The sequence below is a fragment of the Mesoplodon bidens genome (genome assembly GCF_964165515.1).
Source record: "Mesoplodon bidens genome assembly, chromosome: 2".
In the NCBI taxonomy this organism is placed as follows: Eukaryota; Metazoa; Chordata; class Mammalia; order Artiodactyla; family Ziphiidae; genus Mesoplodon; species Mesoplodon bidens.
In genome coordinates this window covers 97668912-97695155 of record NC_138177.1, presented here as the reverse complement: position 1 = coordinate 97695155, position 26244 = coordinate 97668912, and the positions used below count along the sequence as shown (strand labels likewise).

Here is a 26244-nt window from a genome sequence, read left to right as displayed (position 1 = left end):
TCCGGGTCCTTTGCCCCCAAAGAAGTTTGACACCCTGGCGCCCTCCGCCACCGGGCAGCCCGGCAGAGGCCCGCCGCTGGAGTTACTCCGTCCGCCAGGTCCCCTCAGGACACACCCAGCAAGAGGCACTGCCCCGGGCGGTGACACGACAGTGAAGCCGGCACCGGGGGTCGCCCGCGGGGCCTCCCGGGTGCCTCGCCTTCGGGATGGAGCCGGCCAGTGCCGAGCTGCGGCCACCAGAGCGGAGCCGGGAACGGTATTCGCCCGGGCCGAGGAGGAAGCCGGAGCATTTGGGGGACTGGACCGCGGGAACCCGGAAACGCCTGGGCCGCACCGGGCCGGCGGTAGCGACGGCGGCGGTAGCGGGCGACGCTGCGCTTCAGGGGTCGCGGGGGACCCGACGGGCGCCGCAGCCTGGGGGGCCCGGCGGAGCTGAGCCGCCGCCCCCAGTGCGCGCAGCCGGCCGAGCGGCGTGGGAGGTGAGTTTGGCGCGCTCCTGGCGGCTGCGGGCACGGGGAGGCCGGTGACCGCGGCTCCGGCCAGGGCAGTGATGTGAAATCCGTCTGAGTGAAGGGGACGGTGTGGAAGACCTTAAGTACTAGCTAAGTAGGGGTGGGAGTGGATGAAGTGACACGTTGTTAAGTCAGAGGGAATATATGAGGAATGTGCTTGGTGGAGGAGGAAGAAAGGTCCCGGGGAAAGGGGTGTGTCAAGCGAATGAAAACCGCAGTGTGTACCTTAGAGGCTGGGGCGTGGGGAGCCGCGGCTGGAGGGCCAAGCTGGCGGTCATTACGTCAGCGAACAGCCCCGGAGCTCCTGCTCGGTGTGTGGCCCTGTGGCAGGTACCGAGCCACCAGACGGGGACCCTGCGCTGAAGAAGCCGCAGGGACTTCAAAAAATGGAAAAGTAGTCCTTGGTAAGGCTAATACATAGGCAATGGCTGTCTGAGGCCAGGTGGGATTCCTATCAGAACAGGTGTGTGTGTTGGGAGAGGGTTCTGAGTGTTTAGGAAGGGAGCATTTTAATTAACATTTATTTAAACCAACTAAACTCCGGGGAACGCTGGTTCAAATGAATTAAAGGATAATAATATTAAATGTAGTACTGGGCCTTGCTTAGTAAAACACGTGTCATTACTTTATGGTAGAAGACTGAATCTTTTATTATGTTCTATTACATGTAGTATTTGAAAATGGAACCAGAATTAAGTTTTTTGTTTTCGATCAACGTTCAACTTTGGTAGTTAAAGATGAAATTTTGGTACAGTTTCTCACTTCGTGCGCTTACTCATTTTCACTGGTAAACTCAGGTTGTTTCCTTTAAAGGCATGACTTCTAAATTTACATTTCTGGTCCTAACTTTCCTCCCAAGTATTGATTCTGCTTTTTCAGCATCTCAATTTGCTTCTTCCCTTTTTCATTCCTGTGCTGAACGTGGCTTCTCTTTCCTCTTACTTGCGCTATAGCAGTGGCTAGACTTGCTGCCCTCAGCCTGTCTCTCTTCCAATAACTCCCCCCGCCATACTGCTTTTTAAAGTCAGAGGTCTTGTGTATTCTTTTCCCTCAGAAATACTCGGTGACTCTCTATTGAATCCAGGATAAATTTAAAATTATTCAGTGTAGTATCCAAAACTCTTCAAAATTTGTAGCTGTCCATGGCTCCAATCAGATCCAAAATCAAAAATCAGTATCATTGGGCTGATATCAAAGTGTCAGAGGGACTATGCTCCCTCCGGAGGCTCTAGGAGAGAATCTGTTCCTTTTTTCATCCAGCTTTGGTGGCTGCCAACATTCCTTGGTTTGTGGGTGCATCACTCCAGTCTTCAAGCCCAGCATCTTCAAATCTCTTTTTGCTCCATCTTTACATTACCTTCTTCTCTTGAGTATCTGTATTTTCCTCTTCTGTCTCTTATGAGGACACTTACGTTGGCGTTTAGGCCTCACTTAGCTAATGCAGAATAATTTTCCCATCTCAAGATCCTTAATTTAATTTAATCTGCAAAATTCCCTTTTCCAAATAAGGTAACATTTACAGGTTTTAAGGATTAGGACCTGTTGCTCAGTAGGGTCATCAGCAGTTGGGAAGAGTTGACCTAAAGCAGGGAAGGGAGGATAACTGGAACCTGCCGACACCTTTGCTTCTTCTGTTTCACCACATTTAACTGAGAATCGTCTGGAGTAATGGCTGTTGCTTCACTTCTGCCTTCCAGATCTTGTGCAGGTTTTGTGTTTAGCCAATTCTGACCTGGCACCATATAGAGAAGGGGATTTGCGGAAATGTGTTTGAGTTTAACCAAGTTGATACAGCAATAATACAAGGACCATAATTTCCCTATGATATTTTCCTATTATACACCATGTCATAGCAGTTTACATCCTTATACTGTTTCTTAAATTATTTGAATAATATGTGTCTTCTGTGCTAGAGGATAAGCTCTATGAAGAAACAGATTATATTTGTTTTGTTCATCATTGTGTATCCAGTGCTCATCATAGTTCCTGACCATAGTTAGTATTTAAATATTGATGGTGAATTGTGTGATACCTTTATTTTCTACTTCTGAGTGCATCTCCTGAGTCTTGAAACTTTACTAATGGTTAGTGCCTATGGACCTATCATGGAGGAGGAATTTTTCCTCTACTCTTCTACGTTCTTCTGGCCCGTCTAAGAATTAAATTGACATGAGACAGATTGAGGAGAAAAATCACACAAGAGTTTAATAACACATATACATGGGAGAGACCCAGGAAAACTGAGTAACTTGTCAAAATGGCTGAAACCCTCACCTTACATACCATCTGCAGCTAAAGACAAGAGAGGATGTTGGGGGTAGTGGTTTGAGGCTTCAAAGGTGTGTGGGGGGAAGCAATTAACACGGAGATGTAAAAGCAAAAGTTTGATAAATAAATATTTGCTGGGCCATGCAGAGACAATGGGACACAGAATGGACTCTGATCTCTAGGCTCTGCCTAGAGTTTCCCTCCACCACACATAGCCCATATTCTTAATTCTTTGCAGATATCTCTGGTGATACTGTGGGAACAGGCCCTCTATCTAATTTTTTTTTTTTATCAGTTAGGGGAAAGGTCAAAGATCTTGCTGAGTCTTTAGGGCCTTCACTGTTTCCAGCTTGAAATAACCCACATGCCAAAGAGATATTTTGGCATGACAAGTTTTGCTACCCTACAGATCCTACCTGGATTGTGCAGTAGTCTCTGTTCTTTGTAGAATACCTTTAACATCAGCCTTTAGTCGTAAGTGGTGGGAAGTGACCATAGCAGAAAGTGGTAGAGCAGAATGGCACAGGGGTGGGGAAATGAGAGGGTGAGAAAGGAGTACGTTTTTACATGGCACCTCACATTAGAAGGGGATCTTAGGGCTATATTTATTAGGTCTTTATGTTTTCCCAGTCATTGACATTATGTAAAGAGTACAATAATACTGAAAAATTTATAATCTAAAAATTGGAATGCAAATAGGTTTTATGTTAAGTTGAAGAAATATTTGAGTACTATTGATTTTATCTGAATGTAGGAGTGGAAATTCTGCAGTCTGTAAAAGAACAAGTTAAAAATTGACAGTACTCTAACTTACATACAAGTGATATCGTCTTATGTAAACAGATACCTGACAGCTTGAGGAAGAAAAGGAAGGAGAAACAATGAAAAGTTGTTTAACTTAGAATGTAATAGGAACCATAGAATGTAAAGAGTCAGTTGTTAAGTGTTATCGAACAGGATTTTGCTTTTCTTAAGCACTTAAGAGTGAACTTAAGTTCACTAACTTAGTGGAGGTTATTATTTTTATCGTAGAAACAAAATTGACTATGTCACTAATGTAAAGTACCTTTAATTCATATTTCTTTCACTTTTATAAATAAGATTTTGGGTTTTCCACAGGATTATTGTGGACTTCAAGTACAACATATTGTTGCTACTTTTGGTGAATACTGTCTCTACTTCTGAGATAGTTTGGCAAGAAGATATATAAATGCCAGTGTCAGAAGTAAAGCCAGTTATGATGAATTTTGTCATTATTTAGCACACAGTTATAGGTTGCAGTTTTAAAGTTTTGGCATCATGGAAGATAATGAACAAAAAATTGCAGCTGAGGTCAGCATTACTTTTTCTGTGCATTTACTTGGAAAAATTTTAAAGGGTTTGTTTTTATACCAATAGCTGTTTCTGACTAGTGTAATGTGAATTTATATTTGTATAGCACTTGTGTTTTCATATGTACTCTATTGTGTCATTAACCTGAAATAGATTATAATATTATACTTAGGGAGTATATTTCAGAACTAATGTTTAGAAAATGTAAATATAGCTCACTCTAAAAACCTTAAGTTAGAAATTTAACCTTTTTATGATAGAAGGAAAATTGATTTGCAGAATTACTTAGGTACTTAGTAGTCTTTAAAAATCTGTATAAAAATTTTTTTTAAGTTGCTAGTCTCTTTCCTGCCTAAAGGACTTCCTTTAGCATTTGTTGCAAAGCTGGTCTGGTGATGCTGAATTCTCTTAGCTTTTGCTTGTCTGTAAAGCTTTTGATTTCTCTGTCAAATCTGAATGAGAGCCTTGCTGGGTGGATTATTCTTGGTTGTAGTTTCTTCCCTTTCATCACTTTAAATATACCATGCCACTCCCTTCTGGCTTGCAGAGTCTCTGCTGAGAAATCAGCTGATAACCTTATGGGAGTTCCCTTATATGTTATTTGTTATTTTTCCCTTATTGCTTTTAATATTTTTTTTGTCTTTAAGTTTTGTCAATTTGATTGCTGTGTGTCTCTGTGTGTTTGTTTCTCCTTGGGTTTATCCTGCCTGGGACTCTCTGTGCTTCCTGGAGTTGGTTGACTGTTTCCTTTCCCATGTTAGGGAAGTTTTCAGCTATTATCTCTTCAGATATTTTCTCGGGTCCTTTCTCTCTTGCTTCTCATTCTGGGACCCCTATAATGCGAATGTTGATGTGTTTAATGTTGTCCCAGAGGTCTCTGAGGCTGTCTTCATTTCTTTTCATTCTTTTTTCTTTATTCTGTTCTGTGGCAGTGATTTCCACCATTCTGTCTTCCAAGTCATTTATCCATTCTTCTGCCTCAGTTATTCTGCTATTGATTGCTTCTAGTGTATTTTTCATTTCAGTTATTGTATTGTTCATCTCTGTTTGTTTGTTCTTCTAAGTCTTTGTTAAACATTTCTTGCATCTACTCAATCTTTGCCTCCATTCTTTTCCCCAGATCCTGGATCACCTTCACTATCATTATTCTGTATACGTTTTCTGGAAGGTTGCCTAGCTCCACTTTATTTAGTTGTTTTTCTGGGGTTTTATCTTGTTCCTTCATCTGGTACATAATCTTCTGCCTTTTCATTTTGTCTGACTTTCTGTGATTGTGGTTTTCATTCTGCTGGCTGCACGATTGTAGTTCTTCTTGCTTCTGCTGTCTGCCCTCTGGTGGATGAGGCTATCTAAGAGGGACTGGGTCTTGCTCTGGTGGGCAGGGCCGTGCTCAGTAAAACTTTAATCCACTTGTCTGCTGATGGTTGAGGCTGTGTTCCTTCCCTGTTAGTTGTTTGGCCTGAGGCAACCCAGCACTGGAGCCTACAGGCTGTATGGCAGGGCTAATGGTGCTCTCTGGGAGGGCTCATGCCAATGAATATTTCCCAGAACTGCTGCTGACAGTGCCCTTGTCCCCACGGTGAGCCTCAGCTGCCAGCCGCCTCTGCAGGAGACCCTCCAACACTAGCAGGTAGATTTGGTTCAGTCTCCTATGGGGTCACTCCTCCTTTTCCCTGGGTCCTGGTGCACACATGACTTTGTGTGTGCCCTCCAACAGTGGTGTCTCTGTTTCCCCCAGTCTTGTGGAAGTCCTGCAATCAAATCCTGCTGGCCTTCAAAGTCAGAGTTTCTGGGGATTCCTACTCCTGTTGCCAGACCCTCAGGCTGGGAAGCCTGAAGCGGGCCTCAAAACTTTCACTCCAGTGGGAGAACTTCTGTGGTATACTTGTTCTCCAGTTTGTGGGTCGCCCACCCGGCGGGTATGGGATTTGATTTTATTGTGATTGTACCCCTCCTACCATCTCACTGTGGCTTCTCCTTTGTCTTTGGATGTGAGGTATCTTTTTTGGTGGGTTCCAGTGTCTTCCTGTTGATGGTTGTTCAGCAGTTAGTTGTCATTTTTGGTGCTCTTGCAGGAGGAGGTGAGCACATGGCCTTCTACTCCACCATCTTGAGCCAATCTCTCTATATAAATGTTATTACAATTTAAAGACATTGACTAAAGATTTAGTTTTGTGGAACTTTTAGTGGCTGAAGACATAACAGCAAAATACAGATATTATTGTCTCAGTAGAATAATGGGCTTCATACACAGACCTAAAGATTATACATGTAACCTATTGGATATAATGTAGCCAGACTGATTTTCAGATATACCTACAAGTACCTATCTCTGTTTGAAAAGATAAATAGAAATTATTAGTATATAGTGTTTTGAATATTTCAGAACTTAGTTAATGCATATCTAGTGCAATAATGATGGTATAAACAACTAATTTTTCACTAACCCTGATTAATATAAGGGTGGAAGTAGTAGTAGTGTGCATTAATGATACATATACTTTATGTAATGTATATTTTTTAAATGTTTAAGGCCTGTAAAGTAACTCAGAATTGGCTGACAAAGCATTGTAAAGGAAAGGATCTTAGGGAGCGACTTTAATGGAAATGAGGGATATGTAATTAGCATATCAAATGTACTTAAATTATACCTTCTAGCATGTTTGAAAAACCGTTTTTTCCCCCTTAAGAGTAATAAATAATTACTGAGAATTTTTTTGAACTCTTAATAAGCTTACTAATATTTTTTGCACACAATTCTAACCAAGTCATCATCAAATCCAAATGAATGGAGCTTATTAGATGAAAGAAGTTTTTGTTGTACATTTTTCTTTCAAGAGGTGAGAAGGAATTTAAAAATAATAAAATTCAACTTTGTAAATATCAAACTTATCTAACAATTCAGGAGAAAAATAATGATTGGAAAGCAAGTACAAGATCTTTTATAGTGACTAACCAAATCCTGGAATATTCCTGTGCAAAGGACCTTTAGAAGCACTAGCAGTGTGACTGTATCGAATAAATATGATTATAGTATACACAGACATACACAAAAATTATAATTATACATTATTATTATTATGCAATAATTATACACTAATAATTTTACAATAGTTAATGATTATATATGTTATGTATTACTATATGTGTACTCAAAGTTTACAATTTAAAAATTGAGGCACTTTTAGATGAAAAAATTGAAATTACTTTAATAAAATTGTGTGTGTGTATTAGAATTGGAAGAGACCTGAGAAATCATATACAATATTAAATTTTAGCAAAATGGCTTGAAATATTTGTAGCTTATATAATATTTAGGAGCTACTTGTTGAAAATTTTTAAGAAAACTTTTAAATAAATCTTTAAAAGGAAAAGAAAGGATCTTAAATGTTCATCAGTAGGAGAATGGGTAAACAGAAGGTCTGCTTATTTGTTTGAACAATATAGAGTTATTAAAAGCAATGAACTAGGTCTGTATATCAATGTAGATGGCAAAACAATGCTGAATAAAGTAAGGAAGATGCTGAATAATGTATACATTATGATACCATGTATGTATATTAAAATATTTAGGCTTACGGATATTTCTATATAGGTGTATAAAATTTTAAAAATGTACTGAAATACATACTCCAAATGCATAATAGGGGAGGGGAAAAGGAATAGGACTTAGAGTTTGGCTTAAAGGGGACTTTAACTGTTGTGTTTTATTCCTTTAAAAAAGGAAAGGTAAGCAAATGTGACAAGATTGACACTTGTTAGTTCTGGGTGGTAGAATCATGGATGTTTGTTATATTCTTGGTACTTTATTGTATTTTTTAAATCCATTTTTTCCCCTCAAGAAAGATCTATTATTTTTTAGGAGAATTTGGAACTTTGTGATTACAAGACTAGTTTCTATATAACTAAGAATCCCCAAAAGTTGTTGAAATCCTTTCAGTGGGAATATGAAATGGTCTAGGTACTTTATTTTACCTTTGCTGCTAATGTTCTTGAGTTTAGGGATTTCCAAAAAACTTAAGAAATATTGACAGAATCTATATCAAAATATCATTAGATGTCTTTGAGTGGTGAGATTATGGTTCAGATTCTTACTTATTAATATAATTTTTAAGTTTATTAATTTTTTCTCACTAATAATATACTACTTTTTAAAGTAAATAAAATAATAAATGCTTTTTTAGAAAAACCAGAACAAACGAAAACCAAGGAAAGCACTCTGAATGAAATACTCTAGTGATCAGGAAGAATACATTTTCAGGTCTTAGCTGTTAAGGTGGAAGTGGAACATCTAAGCATCCTGTCTCTTTGACACTGCTATAAATCTGAGAGCCTGACTGAACTCCAAGTGGGTTTACAGAGCTTAGTAATCGGGGTCTTTAATGGAACATGGGTAGTAATTTGTTGACTGATTCATGACGTTTTTGAAAGTAAACTGAATGAGGCTCCATTTGTGAAAGAACCTAACAGTTTCTTATTATTGATATAAAAGTTTCTTGGATAGGAAATTTTTGTGAAACAAAGAATAATCTGGAAACCAGAGGATTGGCAACACCTGAAAGGATAAAAGAAGGGGAATTCAGCGGTAAGAGAAAAAAATGTACGAGAGACTGAAATTAAATCTTAAACATGAAATTGGTAAAAGATTGTTTTCATTTATAATGAGAAAATATTGTAGACTTTAAAATGAAGAAACAGTGTTACTCTTATAAATTATAGAGGTGGAACATAATCTTTGTTTTGGTCTATTTCATGTTTATGTATTTGCTTTGCATTTAGGGGTTGTATTAAGTGAAGGTACTAACTTTTACCTATATTGTACTAAGTGAAAGTACTAACTTTTACCTATATTTTACTCCAACCAAACTAAGTATTTGTATATCTTAGAAATGCTAGTATTTTGAATTTTTTCATTTTGAGTTTTTTCTTCCCTTAGGCAGAATTGTAAATTAAATTGTAATTCTTTACATGTGATCTAGTGCAAATGAGCGTGTGTTTGCATGTATTTTACTTCTCGACTTCATATTAGAAAAGCAATGCTGTTCTTTCTTCCTATGTGTCTCCTCTACTCCTCATACAGAATACTTCACTTCTGACACTTCTGGTCATCACATGTATGTGAGGTTTTTCCCCACACCAAGCAATTCTCTGCAACACCAGCTGGATGTCCTACTTCAATTCTCACACTGTCTGTCTGGAGATGGTATCAGATCCCACACGTTAAGGGCTCAGTCCCACAAGACTGCTCCCACCCCACTTCATATGCCAATCACAAGTAGTAGGTCCTCAGGTTATGCACAACTTCTATCTGACTTTGCTACAAATCAGAGGTTCTCATGACCTTCTCCTCATGTTTGATTAAATTGCTATAGTGGCTCACAGAACTCAGGGAAACACTTATGTTTACCAGTTTATTAAAGGATATGATAAAGTATACAGATGAACAGTCAGATGAAGAAATACATAGGGCAAGGTCTGGGAAGGTCCCCAGCACAGGAACTTCTGTCCCCATGGAATTGGGGTGCCTCACCTTCCCTGTGTGGATGTGTTCACCAACTTGGAGGCCCTCTGAACCCTGTAGTATTGTGATTTTATGCAGGCTTCATCATGTAGGCAAAATGGATCACTAACTCCATTTTCAGCCCTTTTGCCTTCTCAAGAGAATGGGGAGTAGGGGAGCTTGGGGGATGGGGCTGAAAATTCCAAGCTTCTAATATGGCTTGTTCTTTCTGGTGAGCAGCTCTCTTCAGAAGCCATCCAGAAGCCTGCCCAAATTTGCCTCACTAGAACAAAAGACACTTCTATCACCCAGAAAATTACAAGGGTTTCAGGAGCCCTGTGTCAGGAACTGGGGTCAAAGACCAAATATTAGAACAAAAGATGCTCCTAGTGCTCTTATCACTTAGGAAATTACAAGCGTTTCAGGAGCCCTGTGTCAGGAGCCAGTGCCAGAGACCAATATATATGTTTTTCTATTATCTCACAGACTTAGAAAAACAAAACAAAACATTGTGAGAGACTAAAAATATTACGAACTGTATTATCACAGTGAATGTTTATATTGATGTTGTATGTATGGAAATGGAAAAGCAAAATTGTACAAATAGTGTATCCTGGCCTAGAATCTGACCTTTAAATTTACATTTGAAAAGAAATCAGAGTATTGCTGTTATAACACATACATTATGGTCTTAGTTGTACAGAATAAACAAAAGACTTTCTTGAACAGGTGAGAAATAATTGTTTGACATTTTCCAGGAAAATCAGATGCATGTGCCAAATGCAGATTGCTGGCAACTTGTCCTCCTTTTATACAGAGATAAAGGCCACCAGGAAGTCTTTTGAAATTCTACAGTAGCTTGTAATGGGATCTGCGGAACTTGATATTTAACTTTATAACTGTTACTTTCAATTAATAATTATAAGACCTTGAACAAGTCATCTAACTTCTCTGTTCACTATTTTCTTTATTTTAAAATGAAGATATTGTATTAGATGATTTCTAAAGCATCTTCCACTTCTAAAATGCTAAAATTTTATTTCACATTAGGATTCTTCTAATGCAGATTTATAAAAATGAGATAGTTGGTTGATAAAGTGGTTGTGGCATTTTACATTCCCACTAGCAAAGTTGAGAGTTCTATTTGCTCTAAATCCTCTTCAACACTTGGTAGCATCAATTTTTAAGATTTCAGCTATTCTAATAGGTGTATAATGTTATCGTATTGTGGCTTTAATTTGTATTTCTCTAATGACTGTGATATTGAACATCTTTTCATGTGCATATTAGCCATTCATTTATCTTTTTTTGGTGAAATATCTATTGAAATCTTTTGTCCATTTTAATTTGGGTCTTCTACTCATTGTGTTGTAAGAGTTCTTTATACATTCTAGATACAAGACCATGGTTAGATTTTTGTGTTGAGAATATTTTCTCCCATGATGTGGTTTGCCTTTCATTATTTTTACAGTATCTTTGGAAGAGTAGATCTAAATTTTGATGATGTCCAATTTTTCCATATTTTTCTTTTATGGTTTGTGCTTTTTGTATCCTAAGAAATCTCGGCCTATTTTTATGTGGCTATGATTTTCTCCTATGTTTTCTTCCTGATTATTTATAGTTTTAGCTTTTTTTTTTTTTTTTTTTTTTTTCTTTTTGCGGTATGCGGGCCTCTCACTGTTGTGGCCTCTCCCGTTGCGGAGCACAGGCTCCGGACGCGCAGGCCCAGAGGCCATGGCTCACGGGCCCAGCCGCTCCGCGGCATATGGGATCCTCCCAGACCGGGGCACGAACCCGTATCCCCTGCATCGGCAGGCGGACTCTCAACCACTGCGCCACCAGGGAGGCCCCTGTTTTAGCTTTTTTAAAAATAAATTTATTTATTTAATTTATTTTTGGCTGTGTTGGGTCTTCATTGCTGTGCGTGGGCTTTCTCTAGTTGCGGCGAGCGGTGGCTACTCATCGCGGTGGCTTCTTGTGTTGTGGAGCATGGTCTCTAGGCATGTGGGCTCAGTAGTTGTGGCACATGGGCTCTAGAGCACAGGCTCAGTATTTGTGGCGCACAGGCTTAGTTGCTCTGCGGCATGTGGGCTCTTCCCAGACCAGGGCTCGAACCCGTATCCCCTGCATTGGCAGGCGGATTCATAACCACTGCACCACCAGGGAAGTCTCTGTTCTGGACTTCATTCTATCCCACTGACCTATTCTTCTGTCGTTATGTCAATATCAGTCTTAATTACTAGGGCTTTATAGTCTGGAATTTCAGTAGTTTAACTCCTTCCACTTTATTCTTCCTTTTCAAAATTGTTTTGCTGGTCTAGGTCCTTTGTATTTTCCTATAAATTTTAAAATCAATATCAATTTCTACCAAAAAAAACCTTCAGAGATTTTGTTTGAAATTGAATCTTTAGACGAATTTGAAGCAAAGGATGTGACCTGGAGTGGAGAGGCAGTTGAATGATCTTGCACACTACATTATGTCCTTCCTTGAAGGAGGATCTTAGTGGAGCATCTCCAAGTCTACAGAGTTACAGTGGTTGATAGTGTTGTTCAAATCTTCTGTATTTTTACTGGGTTTTGTGTGTGTGTGTATTCTGTCAATTACTGGGAAAGGTGGGTTAAAATCTCACATTAGGACTGGATTTACCTGTTTTTCCTTTTAGTTCTGTCAGTTTTTGCTTTATGTATTTTGAAGCTATGTTATTAGCACATATATATTTATAATGGTTATATCTTCCTGATGTGTTGATTCTTTTATCATTACAAAGTGTCCTTTAATTCTAAAAATAATTCTTATGTAATCTGTTTCACCTGATATTAATCTAACCCCTCCAGCTTTCTCATAGTTATTTTCCTCATGGCTTTTATCATTTTCCATCCTTTTACTTTTTAACATATTTGTATCTTCATATTTAAAGTGAGCCTCTTAGAGTTAATATTAAATTGCTTTAGGAAAAATACAGAAACTTTGCTACTTTTATTATTGGGGGAAGCCAGGTGGAGGGTACATGAGAACTCCTGTACTATTTTTTTCAACTATGTAAGTCTAAAATTATTTCAAGAATGTTTATAATTGCCTGTTGGTTGGTGCATTTTTGTAGTAACTTCTCTAAAATTCTTGTCTGATAATTCCAACATCTGTATCAATTATGTGTTGTTGTCTGTTGATTTCTCCTTATTCATCCTAGTTGAGATTTTTTTTCCTCTCTTTTGGAATGATGAGTATACTCAATTTTGGATTGTATCCTGGATGTTTTGAGTGTTATGAGACCTTGGTTCCTACTTAAATCGTCTATATTAGTAGGCAGCCACTGGAGAGGGAGGAATGGTGTTGCGTCTTCGCTGACATTCACCTTATATAGGGCAGGAATGGTTGGCAGGGCTCTGCCCCCATAGTCTTTGTGGCTGCATCCTGGTGGGGGATGGGAGGGCCACCACCTCTGTTGTCATTTGTGCAGGGTTGGGATGGTCAGCAAGGCTCTGCCCCACAGATTATACAGCACTCATTTGGGAGGGTTGCATCCTTCAGGGCCGCTGTCTTCCCTGTCCTTTGGTTGGAGACAGTGGGTTTTTTCTTATGGCTTTTTTGTTGTTGACCTACACCTGTTGGTGGTTCCAGGTTGTAAACTGCTGTCACACCCAGGGTGAGATACATGAATGGCAAAAAATCTCAAGATGTTTTAATCACTCAAGATCTGCAGTCTCTAGCCAGTTTGTCTTATTTTTGTCACCTTTTCAGAGTCTCCTTGTAGTTGCTTTGTCTTTGGTCCAAGGTTTATAGTTGTAATTAGCAGGAAGAATAGAATGGAATGCACTTAACTTATCTTGTTTGGAACCAGACATCTCTTACTGGTTTTTAAAATATTTATAATTTCTGTATTTTCTAATTGTTTATTTGCCCTGTGTATTTTGTTTTTCAGGCAAATGAAGATAAAACAATGTCAGCCAACCTAAAATACCTTTCCTTGGGAATTTTGGTCTTTCAAACTACCAGTCTGGTTCTAACGATGCGTTATTCTAGGACTTTAAAAGAGGAGGGGCCTCGTTATCTGTCATCTACAGCCGTGGTTGTTGCTGAACTTTTGAAGATAATGGCCTGCATTTTATTAGTCTACAAAGACAGCAGTAGGTATCTAGGTTTTTTAAGTCATTGCAATTTATTTAATTATTTTGGAGTTATTCACATGTGATATATATATATATATATATATATATATATATATATATATATAGTATATATGTATAGGTACCTATATATATGACCTATATATATAGGTAACTACACATTTGAACACTTGCATTATTTAAGAACATTTCAATTTTCATTTTATTAAGATGGTTTTAGTCTAGTAATAAAGGTATTTTATTCTTATCTATGTTATGATTCATGTCCTCTGGTTAATGCTGTAAATATGAAACAAAGTTTCTTGCATTTATAATAATTTGAGAATAAGTAATTTAGAGGAGTAATAATTTTTTACTAAAGTCAAGGCTTTTTATTTTATTTGCTGCATGATTAGTTCAGCAGTGACTAATTTGATATAGTTTAAAAAAAATCTTTATTGAGGGAATTTCCTGGTGGTCCAGTGGTTAGGGCTCCATGTGGTTAGATTATTTGGGGGTACATTAAAATGAAAAACAGACTTTTTCATGTTTTTATATATCAAACCAAGTGAGAAGACAAGCAACAGATTGAGAGAAGATATTTACATCACAGGTAATAACTAATAACTAATATCCAGAATGTACAAAGAACTCCCACAACTCAATAAGAAAAAGATAAGAAACTCAACAAAAAAAGGGACAAAAGATATAAATAGGCAACTCACAGAAGAGAAAACCTGGGTGGCCAATCGATGTATAAAAAGATGTTCAACCTCTCTAGCAGTCAGAGAAATCATATTAAAGCCACAAGACTCAATTCCACTACCCTCACACTGCTAATGAGAAAAATATGTGATGGCATTAATTATTTAAAAATTTAATTTTAAAGATGAGCTAATATTTTATTTTTTTTCTGCTAAAAGTAAAAAAATCTTTTGGTAATTTTTGTTTTACTTACATAATTTTTTTACCATTATTTTAGTCAGGAAAGGCTGAATATCAAGTAGCATTCTTTAGTTATTTTCATTTTGGAAACTAACACAACATTGTAAATCAACTAAACTCCAATAAAAATTAATTTAAAAAGGTATTTTCATTTTAAAACAGTTTTCATAAAGTTTGCAAGTTTTATGTTGGGAGAGAAAATCATCTGTGAAGTGTATTGTTGGTAAGGTGGTAGGGTTCCTTAGAATTTCTCCTTTCTTTGGGGGTTTATGTATCTCTTAAAGTTCTTTGGACATTTTTTTGTGATTGATACTGTGGGTTGGCTAGCTCAGAGTCCATTTTTAACTCCTTTCTCCCTTTCTTATCTCTAATGTGGAGAATATAAAAGAAAAGAATTGATTTTCCAGCTCCCTTGCATCAGGGGGTAGTTATGCAACACACAGTCTTGGTCAGTGAGAGGGAAGAAGATGCCTGCTAGGCCACTGTTTCTTCCTCCTCTTTCTTCCTTCCGGAAAGAAGAACCAGAGGTGCATCAGTCAGTTGGTAATCTGTTGCAAAAAATTACGTAGACAATACATGAAAAGCATAAAAATAAAAAGCCAATATATATACAGAGAGAGCTAGGTCCCTGATGTCATCTTGGAGCTGCTGTAGCAGCTTTTGACCTGGACTGATGACATGTGAGACAAATCCCTATGGGTTTGAGCCACTGTTGGTTGGGTTTTCTGTTGTTTGAGCCAAACCCACTTCCTGATATCCTTCTTTTTATGATTAAAGTCTTCATAATTATTAATTGGCATTAATGGCTGATGATAAAATACATTATAAAATACAAGGTATCAATATTATAATATTGCTATGATAAAGTAAGAATACTTGGTTGACAAATTAATACTTTGAGGTTTTGGTTATCATAAATACATATGTGTGTATATAATCAATTTAATTTATTTCCCAATGAAATATATATATATAAAGATAATGCTCTTCTTAATATGCTACCTTATAATATTTAATATTTGAAATATTAGCATCATTAAAGGTGTAATACCTTATTTTATTGCAGATATTGTGTTTTTTACAAATTTAAGGTTTGTGGCAACCCTCCATTGTCAGATGATGGTAGTTTTTAGCAATAAAGTATTTTTTAATTAAGGTATGCACATTGTTTTTTTTAGACATAATCTTATTGCACAGTTAACAGGCTACAGTAAAGTGTAAACATAACTTTTATATGCACTGAGAAACCAAAAAAAATTCTTGTGACTCACTTTATTGTGATATTCACTTTATGGCAGTGGTCTGGAAATGAACCTGCAATATCTCTGAGGTACGTCTGTATATTTTAGACCTAAAAGGATCTTAACATGTAGCCTAATTTCCATTTTTTACAGGTGAAAAAACTGAGGACTTGAGAGAGAGTATGTAACTTATTTGGAGTTACTTAATTATTGATTTTGTCCATTTCATGTTTTTTCTAGAATGTAGTCTAAGAGCACTGAATCGAATACTACACGATGAAATTCTTAATAAACCTATGGAAACACTTAAACTTGCTATTCCATCAGGGATATATACTCTTCAGAATAATTTACTCTATGTGGCACTGTCAAATCTAGATGCAGCTACTTATCAGGTATTTAAAATACATTTCTAGTAGTGTTTCTAAGAAAGAAAGAAACAAACAATAATATTAGCTGTTTTCTTTTTCAGGTCACATATCAGTTGAAAATTCTTACGACTGCATTATTTTCTGTGTCGATGCTTAGTAAAAAATTAGGTGTGTACCAGTGGCTCTCCCTAGTAATTTTGATGACAGGAGTTGCTTTTGTACAGGTAATTATTCAAGATAAGTATAACTTTTACTTTTATCACAGTTTCAGAACCTCATTTTGGAAAATGTGGTTCTGTTATTTGTTGAAGAAAATTAATGCTTATTCTTACAACTGACATTTTTTGAGTGCTTCCTTTGAGCAAGATACTACATTGGGACTGTAAATGACACAAAGAAGTAAAATCAAATTATCCGAAATAAAGAAATGAAGAGTCTATTTAGGGAAATAAGACACTGTATGTAAAACAAAGCTGATTTTTACTGAGTATCTGGACATTTGAGATCAACCACTCCCTTCCTATTGTCTCTCAGCTTCCCTGATACCACTCGCTCCTAGTTCTTTTCACATCTTTCTAATGATTCCTTATTGGTTTCCTTCCTGGTGTCCTCTTTCTTGATATTCCCATTAGATATTGTGTTGTTGATAGGCTTGTTACTTCTCTTACATTATTTCCTTATTTTTGGAGATTTCATTCTTTCTGAAGGTTTTTATTAACACGTATGCTGATAGCTTCTTGGTCTGTGTCATCAGCTCTGGTTATCACCTCTAGTTTCAGATTTATATATCTGAAAGCACATTGGACATCTTTGTTTGGTTGTTCAATAGGCCTTATCAACTCAGTGTATCCAAAGCTACACTTTACCTTTTCCCCACCAAACCTGTTCTTTATTTCTGTTTTATCCAGTCATGATTTACTTAGCCTGAGAGTTGTCCTAGACTCTTCCTTTAGCCTGTACATCCAGTCAATCACTAAGACTTTCTGATTCTGCTTTCTAATACTTCTTGATTCTGTCCTTGTCTGTCTCTACTAACACTTCCACATTTCGTGCCTTCTTTGTGTCTCAAGTAATCTTTTGCCTCCTAATTGATTTTTTTCTTTTTTTTTTAACTTCTGTCTTACAATTCAGCCTCCACTTAGTCACCACTGTGGTCTATCTAAAAGAAATCCAATCATGTCAATCTCCTGCCGTCCAAAGCCCCCCTCCCCTACAATCACTTTCCTCAGAGTGTGGTATGTATATTTTGAATAAATATTTCTAATAGTTATTTAAGTGCTTATTAGAAAAATATAATTGGCATATCAAACCCATATTTTCATAGATCCTGCTTAAGGTAAGGTAAAGTCGGTATTCAGTTTTTAAAAGTGAGCTATTTTAGGGCTTCCCTGGTGGCATAGTGGTTGAGAATCTGCCTGTTAATGCAAGGGACACAGGTTCGAGCCCTGGTCTGGGAGGATCCCACATGCCACGGAGCAACAAGGCCCGTGAGCCACAACTACTGAGCCTGCGCATCTGGAGCCTGTGCTCCGCAACGAGAGGCCGCGATAGTGAGAGGCCCGTGCGCCGCGATGAAGAGTGGCCCCCGCTTGCCACAACTAGAGAAAGCCCTTGCACAGAAACGAAGACCCAATACAGCACTAAATAAATAAATAAATTATTAAACTCCTACCCCCAACATCTTCTTAAAAAAAAAAAAAGAGGTATTTTAAATTAAAATATCAAGTGATAGTTTAGGGAGAACATACATTTGACAAAAACCATGAAGATGATAGGGAAATAAGTGAAGTTTTGGGAACACTGATCTACAGAATAAAGCTCAGAATGGTTAGCATGAAATGGACCTTCCATAATGAAACAACAGCTCCATACTCATTTTTGCTGCTCCAACACTTCACACTCTGAATTTCTACAACTGAACTGCTTGTGGAGGCTATTTTGTGCATCTGTGCATTTATTATACTTGTTCTCTTTTTTAGGGTATTTTTGAAATTATAAATTACAACAGTAATATTACTATGGGAAAAAAAAATGATTCTAAGTTTTTCTTTCAAAAGCTCTTCTCTTCAATCCCCAAGAATGGTATTGGTTGCATTTTTACCTTAAGGTCTAAGAGTGGACTCTAAATATGTATTTTGTAAAATATTATAGGAATTAAACTTCAATTTTGTTTTTCTTTTTGTTCAGTGGCCCTCAGATTCTCAAGAGCTTAATTCTAAGGAACTTTCAGCTGGCTCACAATTCGTAGGCCTCATGGCAGTTCTCACAGCATGTTTTTCAAGTGGCTTTGCTGGGGTTTACTTTGAGAAAATCTTAAAAGAAACCAAACAATCAGTGTGGATAAGAAACATTCAACTTGGTAAGTTTTAAATGTTTTCTAATACTATTTTTAAAGGATTATATTGTTATGTTTAAAGATTTCTATGTTTTTCTGGTTTTTTAAAAAATTTTTGGCCACGCCGCACAGCATGCAGGATCTTAGTTCCCCAACCAGGGGTTGAACCTGTGCCCCCTGCATTGGGGGCACAGCATCTTAACCACTGGACTGCCAGGGAAGTCCTATGTATCTTTAATTAAATAAACCTTTTATAAAAGCTGCTGTTGATGCAAGTATCTGTCAGGGTTTTTGCCTTTTGAAAAACTATTTTAAATGAATGTCTTTTATTCAAGAATATGGAATTTTGGGTCTGTGCTCATAAGAGTGTATGAAGCCTGTTTCTGTCCTCACCGTTTGGAGCCTTTGTCTTTGGTTGCTGTGTTTTCCACAGATGTTGCAAATAACTTACATATTTTCCTCCTGGAAAAAGAGATTAAGATAGCAAATTTAATTACATGATACAGTGTTATCAGCTCCAGTCACCATGCTGTATATCAAATCACCACAATGTACACTTCAAATGTCTTAGAATTCTACTTATCAATTATACCTCAATAAAGCTGAAAAAAATAGATACTTAAATGGAGGAAGTTTGAAATGAAGAAATTTTTGTCTCTTTAAAATCTTACTATGTTTTATTTCAAATTGTTACATTTTAGCTTTTAAATACTACAGCATTTTTCTAACTGAAGGTGAATAGTTTAAAAGAAAAAAGAGATTGAGAGATTGCCTTTGAATAGATATTTAAACTATTTGTATACAGTATTGTAACATTTAATTCCTCATACAAAGATTTCAGAATTTAGTATTCTTGTCATATTCACTTTGGAAGATGCTACATGTGAGAAGCAACTCAATTGCAAATCAACAAGTTCTGTTTTAAGCCTCTGTCCCTGTGACTTTGGAGCTCATCTTTGAAACCATTGTTTTTTTCTTTGAAGCCACTGTTTTTTTCTTCACATCAGCTTAATAGCTATACCATATTTCATGATAGCAGTCATAACAGGCCCTTCCAGGCCCTATACAGTGAATTGTCTGTATTCCAAATGGCCTATATTTTAAGACAAACCTTCAAAATTTGATTAAAGTCCATCCTTTCAGCTGTTTTCACATAATATGATAACAAACAGACTGGACCTTCATTTTATCACATAGTATTTATTTCTCTGCAAAATTTGTAGAAATGTATCGTGTTTTGGTTTTTTTTTAAGAACTTCAAGGTAAATGTTTTTGAAAACAAAATTAAATTAGCTTCCCTTTGTTCAGTTTGTCTAGAAGGCAAGTTCAGACTTGAAAAGCATTCACCATTTCAGAAAGAGTATATCTATAGCATAGTGGTTAAGAACTCTTGGTTTGGTAGTCTGACCACTCAAATCCTGATTTTTTTTTTTTTTTGCGGTACGCGGGCCTCTCACTGTTGTGGCCTCTCCCGTTGCGGAGCACAGGCTCCGGACGCGCAGGCTCAGCGGCCATGGCTCACGGGCCTAGCCGCTCCGTGGCATGTGGGATCTTCCCGGACCGGGGCACGAACCCGTGTCCCCTGCATCGGCAGGCAGACTCTCAACCACTGCGCCACCAGGGAAGCCCCAAATCCTGATTTTATTACCTACCACGTGTGTGGCATTACAGAACTTACTTAACCTTCCTCTCTGCTTCCTTATCTATAAAACATACTTAATTATGGTACTTATTTCATATGTTGCTATGAGGATTAAATGAGATAATACATGTAAAGTGTTTAGAATAAAGTGCCTTGTGCTTTATTAGTGCCTAAGCACTTATGTCAGCTATTTACATTAATACGCAAATATCAGAAAAGAAAGATTCAGGTTTGTGTGAGTTACCCCAAATTTTCTCGATTATAAGATAAAAATGAAAGGTCAGAATTCATGATTCTGTGGTATTTCATGGATTTCTTATTCTTTGGTTTGACCTCACAACACAATCTAATGGTAATGGTAATAACTCAAAGTTTTGAAAAGGATACATAAATAAGTTATAGAACTCGAGATTATAAAAACAAAACAATGTATAGAAGTTTTCAAACATCAAAGGTCAAAGATTAGCTAATTGATAAGATCCAATATTAGCCACAGAATGGAGAAACAGGAACTCTTGTTACCTAAGGTTGCTAGGAGTACAGTCTTCCCTTGGTATCTGTGGGGGATTGGTTCCAGGACTGCCGTGGATGATCAAGTCCCTTGTATAAAATGGTGTATAGTGTTTGCATATAACTTACGCAATCTTCTCATATACACTGAATCATCTCTAGATTATTTATAATACCTAATACAGTGTAAATGCTTTGTAAATAAGTTGCTGTGCCGGCCAATTCAAGTTTTGTTTTTTGGAACTTTCTGGAATTTTTTTTTTTTTTTTTTACATTTTTGATTCATGGATGGTTGAATCTGTGGATGCAAAACCTGTGAATGTGGAGGGGCAACTGGTAGACTGATGTAACCTTATTGGATCTCAATTTGGGAATATATAACAAAATTTTAAATAAATTACAGCTTTAATGTAAAAATTCCATGTCTGGATAAGAATTTATCCTACAGATATAAATATTTATACAAGAGCACAAAGATAAATGTCCAAGTTTATTCATTTCAGCATTGGTTACAATTGTAAAAAATAGAAAACATTTAGAATACTGGTTAAATAAATTATCAATATGATTAAATGGATCATAGACTTCAAAACCACTCTGCCTGGATTAAAATCTTGAATCCATCACTAACCAGCAACATGAGTTTGGGCAAGTTTATTTAACCTCTCTTTGCTTCAGTTTCTTCATCTGTAAAACGAGCTGGAAGTGTCCACCTTATAGGGTTGTTATGAGTTAACATACATAAAGCACTTAATACATTTCGTTGCATGTGGTGTTATATGTGTATTTCATACTGTTATTGTCCATATGATGGAATATTATGCAACTGATAAAAAGAATGCAGTAGATCTGTACATACTGACATGTGTGTACTCTTCTGTACTCTATACATTTTTTGTAATTATCAAGTGTTATTTTTATAATTAAAAAAGAAATGAATAATACCCGTGGAAGTGTCTATTTTTGTGATTTTGTATTATGCCAGTATTATTTTCATGTTCTAAATTAGACATATTAAAATGATAGAGTTGGCATAAATAAAATTTTAGAAAGAACATTTCACATCCCTTTTAGTTCTTTTTCACTGTGGAATACTTTGAGTAGTTGTGGCTTTATAAAAATTGCTTTACCCTGCACTCTTTGCATATCTTACCACAGACTGCCCCAAAGAGATGACCCCTGTAATATCCATTTCTTTATTCATAGTTTAGGATTGCTCCAGGAAATCTTAGATCCAGTAGTCATGTGATAAGCTCTGTGGTAGAAGTAAGGGATTCAGCAGTGAATAAGACACATTTCAGGCTCTCACTGAGCTGACTTTCCCTAACAGTGAAACTTCAATAACATTCTGATGTTGCCTATGGCTGACTGTTTCTTAGCTCTAATTTTTTGTTTATTAATTATTGTACATCCAGAATTTCTAAATAAAGGAAAATGCTGGACCACATACCTGAGCTATTATATCTGCATGTATGAAGGTGAATATATGAAAATCTAGATCTAGCAAATAGGAAGATATAAGATACAATGAAGTACACCAAAAGTGAGCATTTTACAAATATTTGAATGGGACGGCCATTTAGTCCTGGAATGTATACATTATATTTTTTCAGTCCTCCAAAGTTGGTAATCTCTGTTCTTTTATATATTCCCATGTCTTTTTATTACAGTCATAATATAGTATTAAGTATACTTCTTAAGTTTATATAATTATACAAGTAAAAAAATTTTTAAGTAGTCCAATTTTATTGAAAAGGAAAAGTTAAGTTTAAAATTATTTGGAATGTTAATGGAAAAATATCTCTCCAGGCAAACTAAATGATGTTTGACATAGACTTTACTTTTTTTTTAGGTTTCTTTGGGAGTATATTTGGATTAATGGGTGTATATGTTTATGATGGAGAACTGGTATCAAAGAATGGATTTTTTCAGGGGTATAACTGGCTGACCTGGATAGTTGTTGTTCTTCAGGTAAAGCATTTAAAGTCTTACATTTATGCTAATAAATTTTATTTTAATATAGAGAATCAAAGTAGCTATGATATACTGATATGAGGAAGAAGGGTCCCTCCTATCAAGTACTCTCATTATCTCTAGTTTATTCAGGGAAGTTAAAATAGAACTGATGTAAATGCCGTAATGAAAACTTATTTGAAAATGAATCATGAATGAACTTTATGGTATTTAAATTTAACATAACGAAAATGCAAGTTTAAGAATAAAAGAGTTGAAAGCTGAGGACGAATATAACTTGTAATTTTTCTACTGTTCTGATCATTTTACAGGAAGTCTGTGGTCAGCTATTTCAGGCTCAAGAAGCAAATCTAGATATTTAAATCTGTAACAGTTTATAGTTTATATTTTGGTTACATATTGGAGTATTCCTATCAAATTACCTCGGCTTATAACTTGAAATTATTCAAGGGTTGAGTAATTTCATCTTCAAAAAATACTTACTGAGTACTCTGGAGGATACAAAAATGAAGATAGAAGTCTCTGCCTTCACAAAGCCTTTCTCTAGAGGTATTTGAAGCTGTAAAAACAAGGTCCCTTAGGGAGGATGGGTGAAGGTGGCAAAGGATAGTTGTGTTTTGAAAGCAGGAAGGATACTTCTATTTTTAATATAGGAGAAAAGGAGACAAGGGTAAGTGAAAATTCAGAGAAAATTTGAGGTAGAGATAGGGTAAGTCAGGAGAGTTTATGTATGATGGCTTTTATCCTATCAAGGAGGGAAGCGCTCTTTCCTTAAGAGGGGCTAAAGACTTGAGAAAAATTTAAAAGGTTTGGTACAGTTGGTATGAGGGAGTAAACAGGGGAATGAGAACACTGCTAAGATATACCAGGACTCAAACATCAATTTGTAGTGAGCTCACTTGGCATAATTTGTGACTTTCTCTCATAAAGCTTCTACCATTTGAAGAGGTGCAGTGAAAGTGGGTAACCCAGACTTGGGAGCTGATATGTAGGGTTCGGTAGAAAACAAAACTGAGATATGGTAAAACTTTGTCATTTAAGTAGCCACAGTTTGGAATTTGAGAGGGATTTGGTAGAAAGTTCTTCACTCTTAAAGAGAATGATTAAAGTGCTTTAGGAAGAGTAATCTGACAGCAATGAAAGGCAGATTAGAATGGGAAGAAACTAGAGGAAGAAATCCAAGTTAGGCTATTAAAAGGCTAGTAAAATAACTTTCAAATTAAAGTTTATTTTGAATCAAAAGTAAAAATATTTCACTAATCAGTGTGTCCAGTTTTCCCACATGTGTCTGAACAAGTGATGTTTAATTACTAAGTTGGATGAGGATAGATGTTTTATTCATAATATGGTCAAATTCCATTATAACAAACTGCAGATTATGCTGGTAGTTACTTTATCAGATACCTTTTGAAATAAGGGGGCTATTGAACAAAACCTAGAAGTCCATTTGTTATGAGATGTTTAATAAAAATCACTTACTTTAATGGGATTAGGTTATAGGACAAAGCCTAAAGCTTCATTGAGATTGTTTTGAAAAGCAGTTTTGTATATGTTTCTTTTTAAAATAATCTTTTAAAACTTCTGCAGGCACTGGGAGGCCTTGTAATAGCTGCTGTTATTAAGTATGCGGATAACATTTTAAAAGGATTTGCAACCTCTCTGTCCATAATATTATCAACACTGATATCTTATTTTTGGTTACAAGATTTCGTACCAACCAGGTAGTGTATTCTTTTCTATTTCTTTAAATCTCCAAAAGTATATAGAAAAATGAGTCCTTCATAAGATCTAATCTGAAAAATTTTGTTCTATTACAACTTTTGAAGAAATATAGTAAGATTCATTTAACTATCTTTTTTTTTTTTTTTTTTTTGCGGTACACGGGCCTCTCACTGTTGTGGCCTCTCCCATTGCGGAGCACAGGCTCCGGACGCGCAGGCTCAGCGGCCATGGCTCACGGGCCTAGCCGCTCCGCGGCATGTGGGATCTTCCTAGACCGGGGCACAAACCCATGTCCCCTGCGTCGGCAGGCGGACTCTCACCCACTGCACCACCAGGGAAGCCCCCCATTTAACTATCTTTTTAAAAAGTTTTGAAACTAAATGCATGAAAGAAAATCTAACACTGGAAAGCAATTTATACAATTTGGCTCGCCAGAATTTTCTCAGTAGATCTGAATAGGTTTTTGTCCCCAAAGTTAAAAGTCATATTTTTAAAAGTTAATAAGTCATAAAAGTCATAAAATAAGTCATATAATTACATTTTTAAATGAAGAATTTATAAAGCTAAAGCCAAGAGAGTAGGTGACATTCTTGAAGAGGATAGTTTGTTTATATAGAGAAAGTGGCTCATGAGAAAATTCAACTAGGTGGTGGCAGGGAGAAGAATAGTCTGAAAAAAGAATTGCAAAAGGAATGATGGGTGAGGCAGGAGACCCAGGATCGTGTAGTGTCATGGATGCCAAGAGAGAAGACAGAGTAAGGAAGAGTAAAGTGTAATAAAGTTATATATTTTTTACAATTACTAATTTGTAATCCCAGAGTAATGAGATTATATTTTAATGGATTCCAGGATACCATTCATGGTTTCCTCTAACTTCACTCCCCTCCTTATCTTCTCATTCTCTAAACTTCGGAGTACTCTCTTCATCTGTCCTTGGACTTCTTATATCTGCACTCACTCCCTTGGTGATCTCTATTCTCATGGCTTTAAATACCATCTAAAGGCTAATAACTCTCAAATTTAAATTTGAATTCCAGGCTTTTATATCTAATTGTCTATTTGACATTTTCTTCAATGTCTAACTCATTCCCCATCTCTGTCAGGGTTCCCAATTTAGTAAGTGGCAGCACCTTCATTCTTTCAGTTGCTTAGGCCAAAATCCTTTTTGACTTAGATAGGAACACAGTATATCCACAGTAACCTCAGAGAAGGCAGGCTCTATAGCTATGGATATAGATAGCTTTATAAGAGGAAGTTAAAATGTATGGAAATTTTAAATTTTCTTAGTGAAGTAAGGTCATCAGCTTCTCTTTACTCTTCTCCCACATGTCATTCTAATCCAGAAGCAAATCCTGTCAATTCTTCCTTTTTAATATCTCCAGAAGCTGACCATTTCTCACAACCTCTACTGCTACCACCACGATCCAAGTCACCCTCATTTATCATCTAGATTAAAGAAATAGTCTCCTGACTTGTCTCCTTGCTTCTTCTCTTCACCTGTGTCCCCGAATTTTCTCCATTCAGTAACCAGAATGATTCTTTTCAGTGTAAATCAGATCATACTCAGAAAACCTCTAATTGCTTCCCATGTCACTCAAAAGTTGTCACCATCAACGGCCTATTTGCTTTGGCTTTTAGCTACCTTTCTATCCTTACCTGATATTACTTTCCTCTTGTTTACCTTTTTTAAATTTTTTAATTTTTTTTTTTTTTTGCTATTGTAACTTCTTTTTTTTTTTTTTTTTTTTTTTTTGCTGTATGCGGGCCTCTCACTGTTGTGGCCTCTCC

The 26244-nt window shown here is 36.6% G+C and overlaps 1 protein-coding gene across 3 annotated transcripts in view; it reads left to right on the top strand.

The window, feature by feature from the left end:
- The first annotated feature begins 337 nt into the window (after nucleotides 1-337).
- Nucleotides 338-26244, top strand: part of SLC35A3 (solute carrier family 35 member A3) — a 33877-nt gene continuing 7970 nt past the window's right edge. Inside the window, exons 1-8 of one of the 3 annotated variants that reach the window (XM_081223667.1) lie at nucleotides 428-479; nucleotides 8605-8697; nucleotides 13533-13737; nucleotides 16143-16297; nucleotides 16375-16497; nucleotides 18461-18632; nucleotides 22613-22731; nucleotides 24322-24455. In XM_081223667.1, coding sequence (XP_081079793.1) covers nucleotides 13551-13737; nucleotides 16143-16297; nucleotides 16375-16497; nucleotides 18461-18632; nucleotides 22613-22731; nucleotides 24322-24455 — 890 coding nt within the window. In that variant the 5' untranslated portion in view covers nucleotides 428-479; nucleotides 8605-8697; nucleotides 13533-13550. Of the gene's footprint in view, nucleotides 480-8604; nucleotides 8713-13532; nucleotides 13738-16142; nucleotides 16298-16374; nucleotides 16498-18460; nucleotides 18633-22612; nucleotides 22732-24321; nucleotides 24456-26244 lie in introns of all 3 variants that reach the window. The other 2 variants (XM_081223666.1, XM_081223668.1) reach the window with 2 other exon arrangements.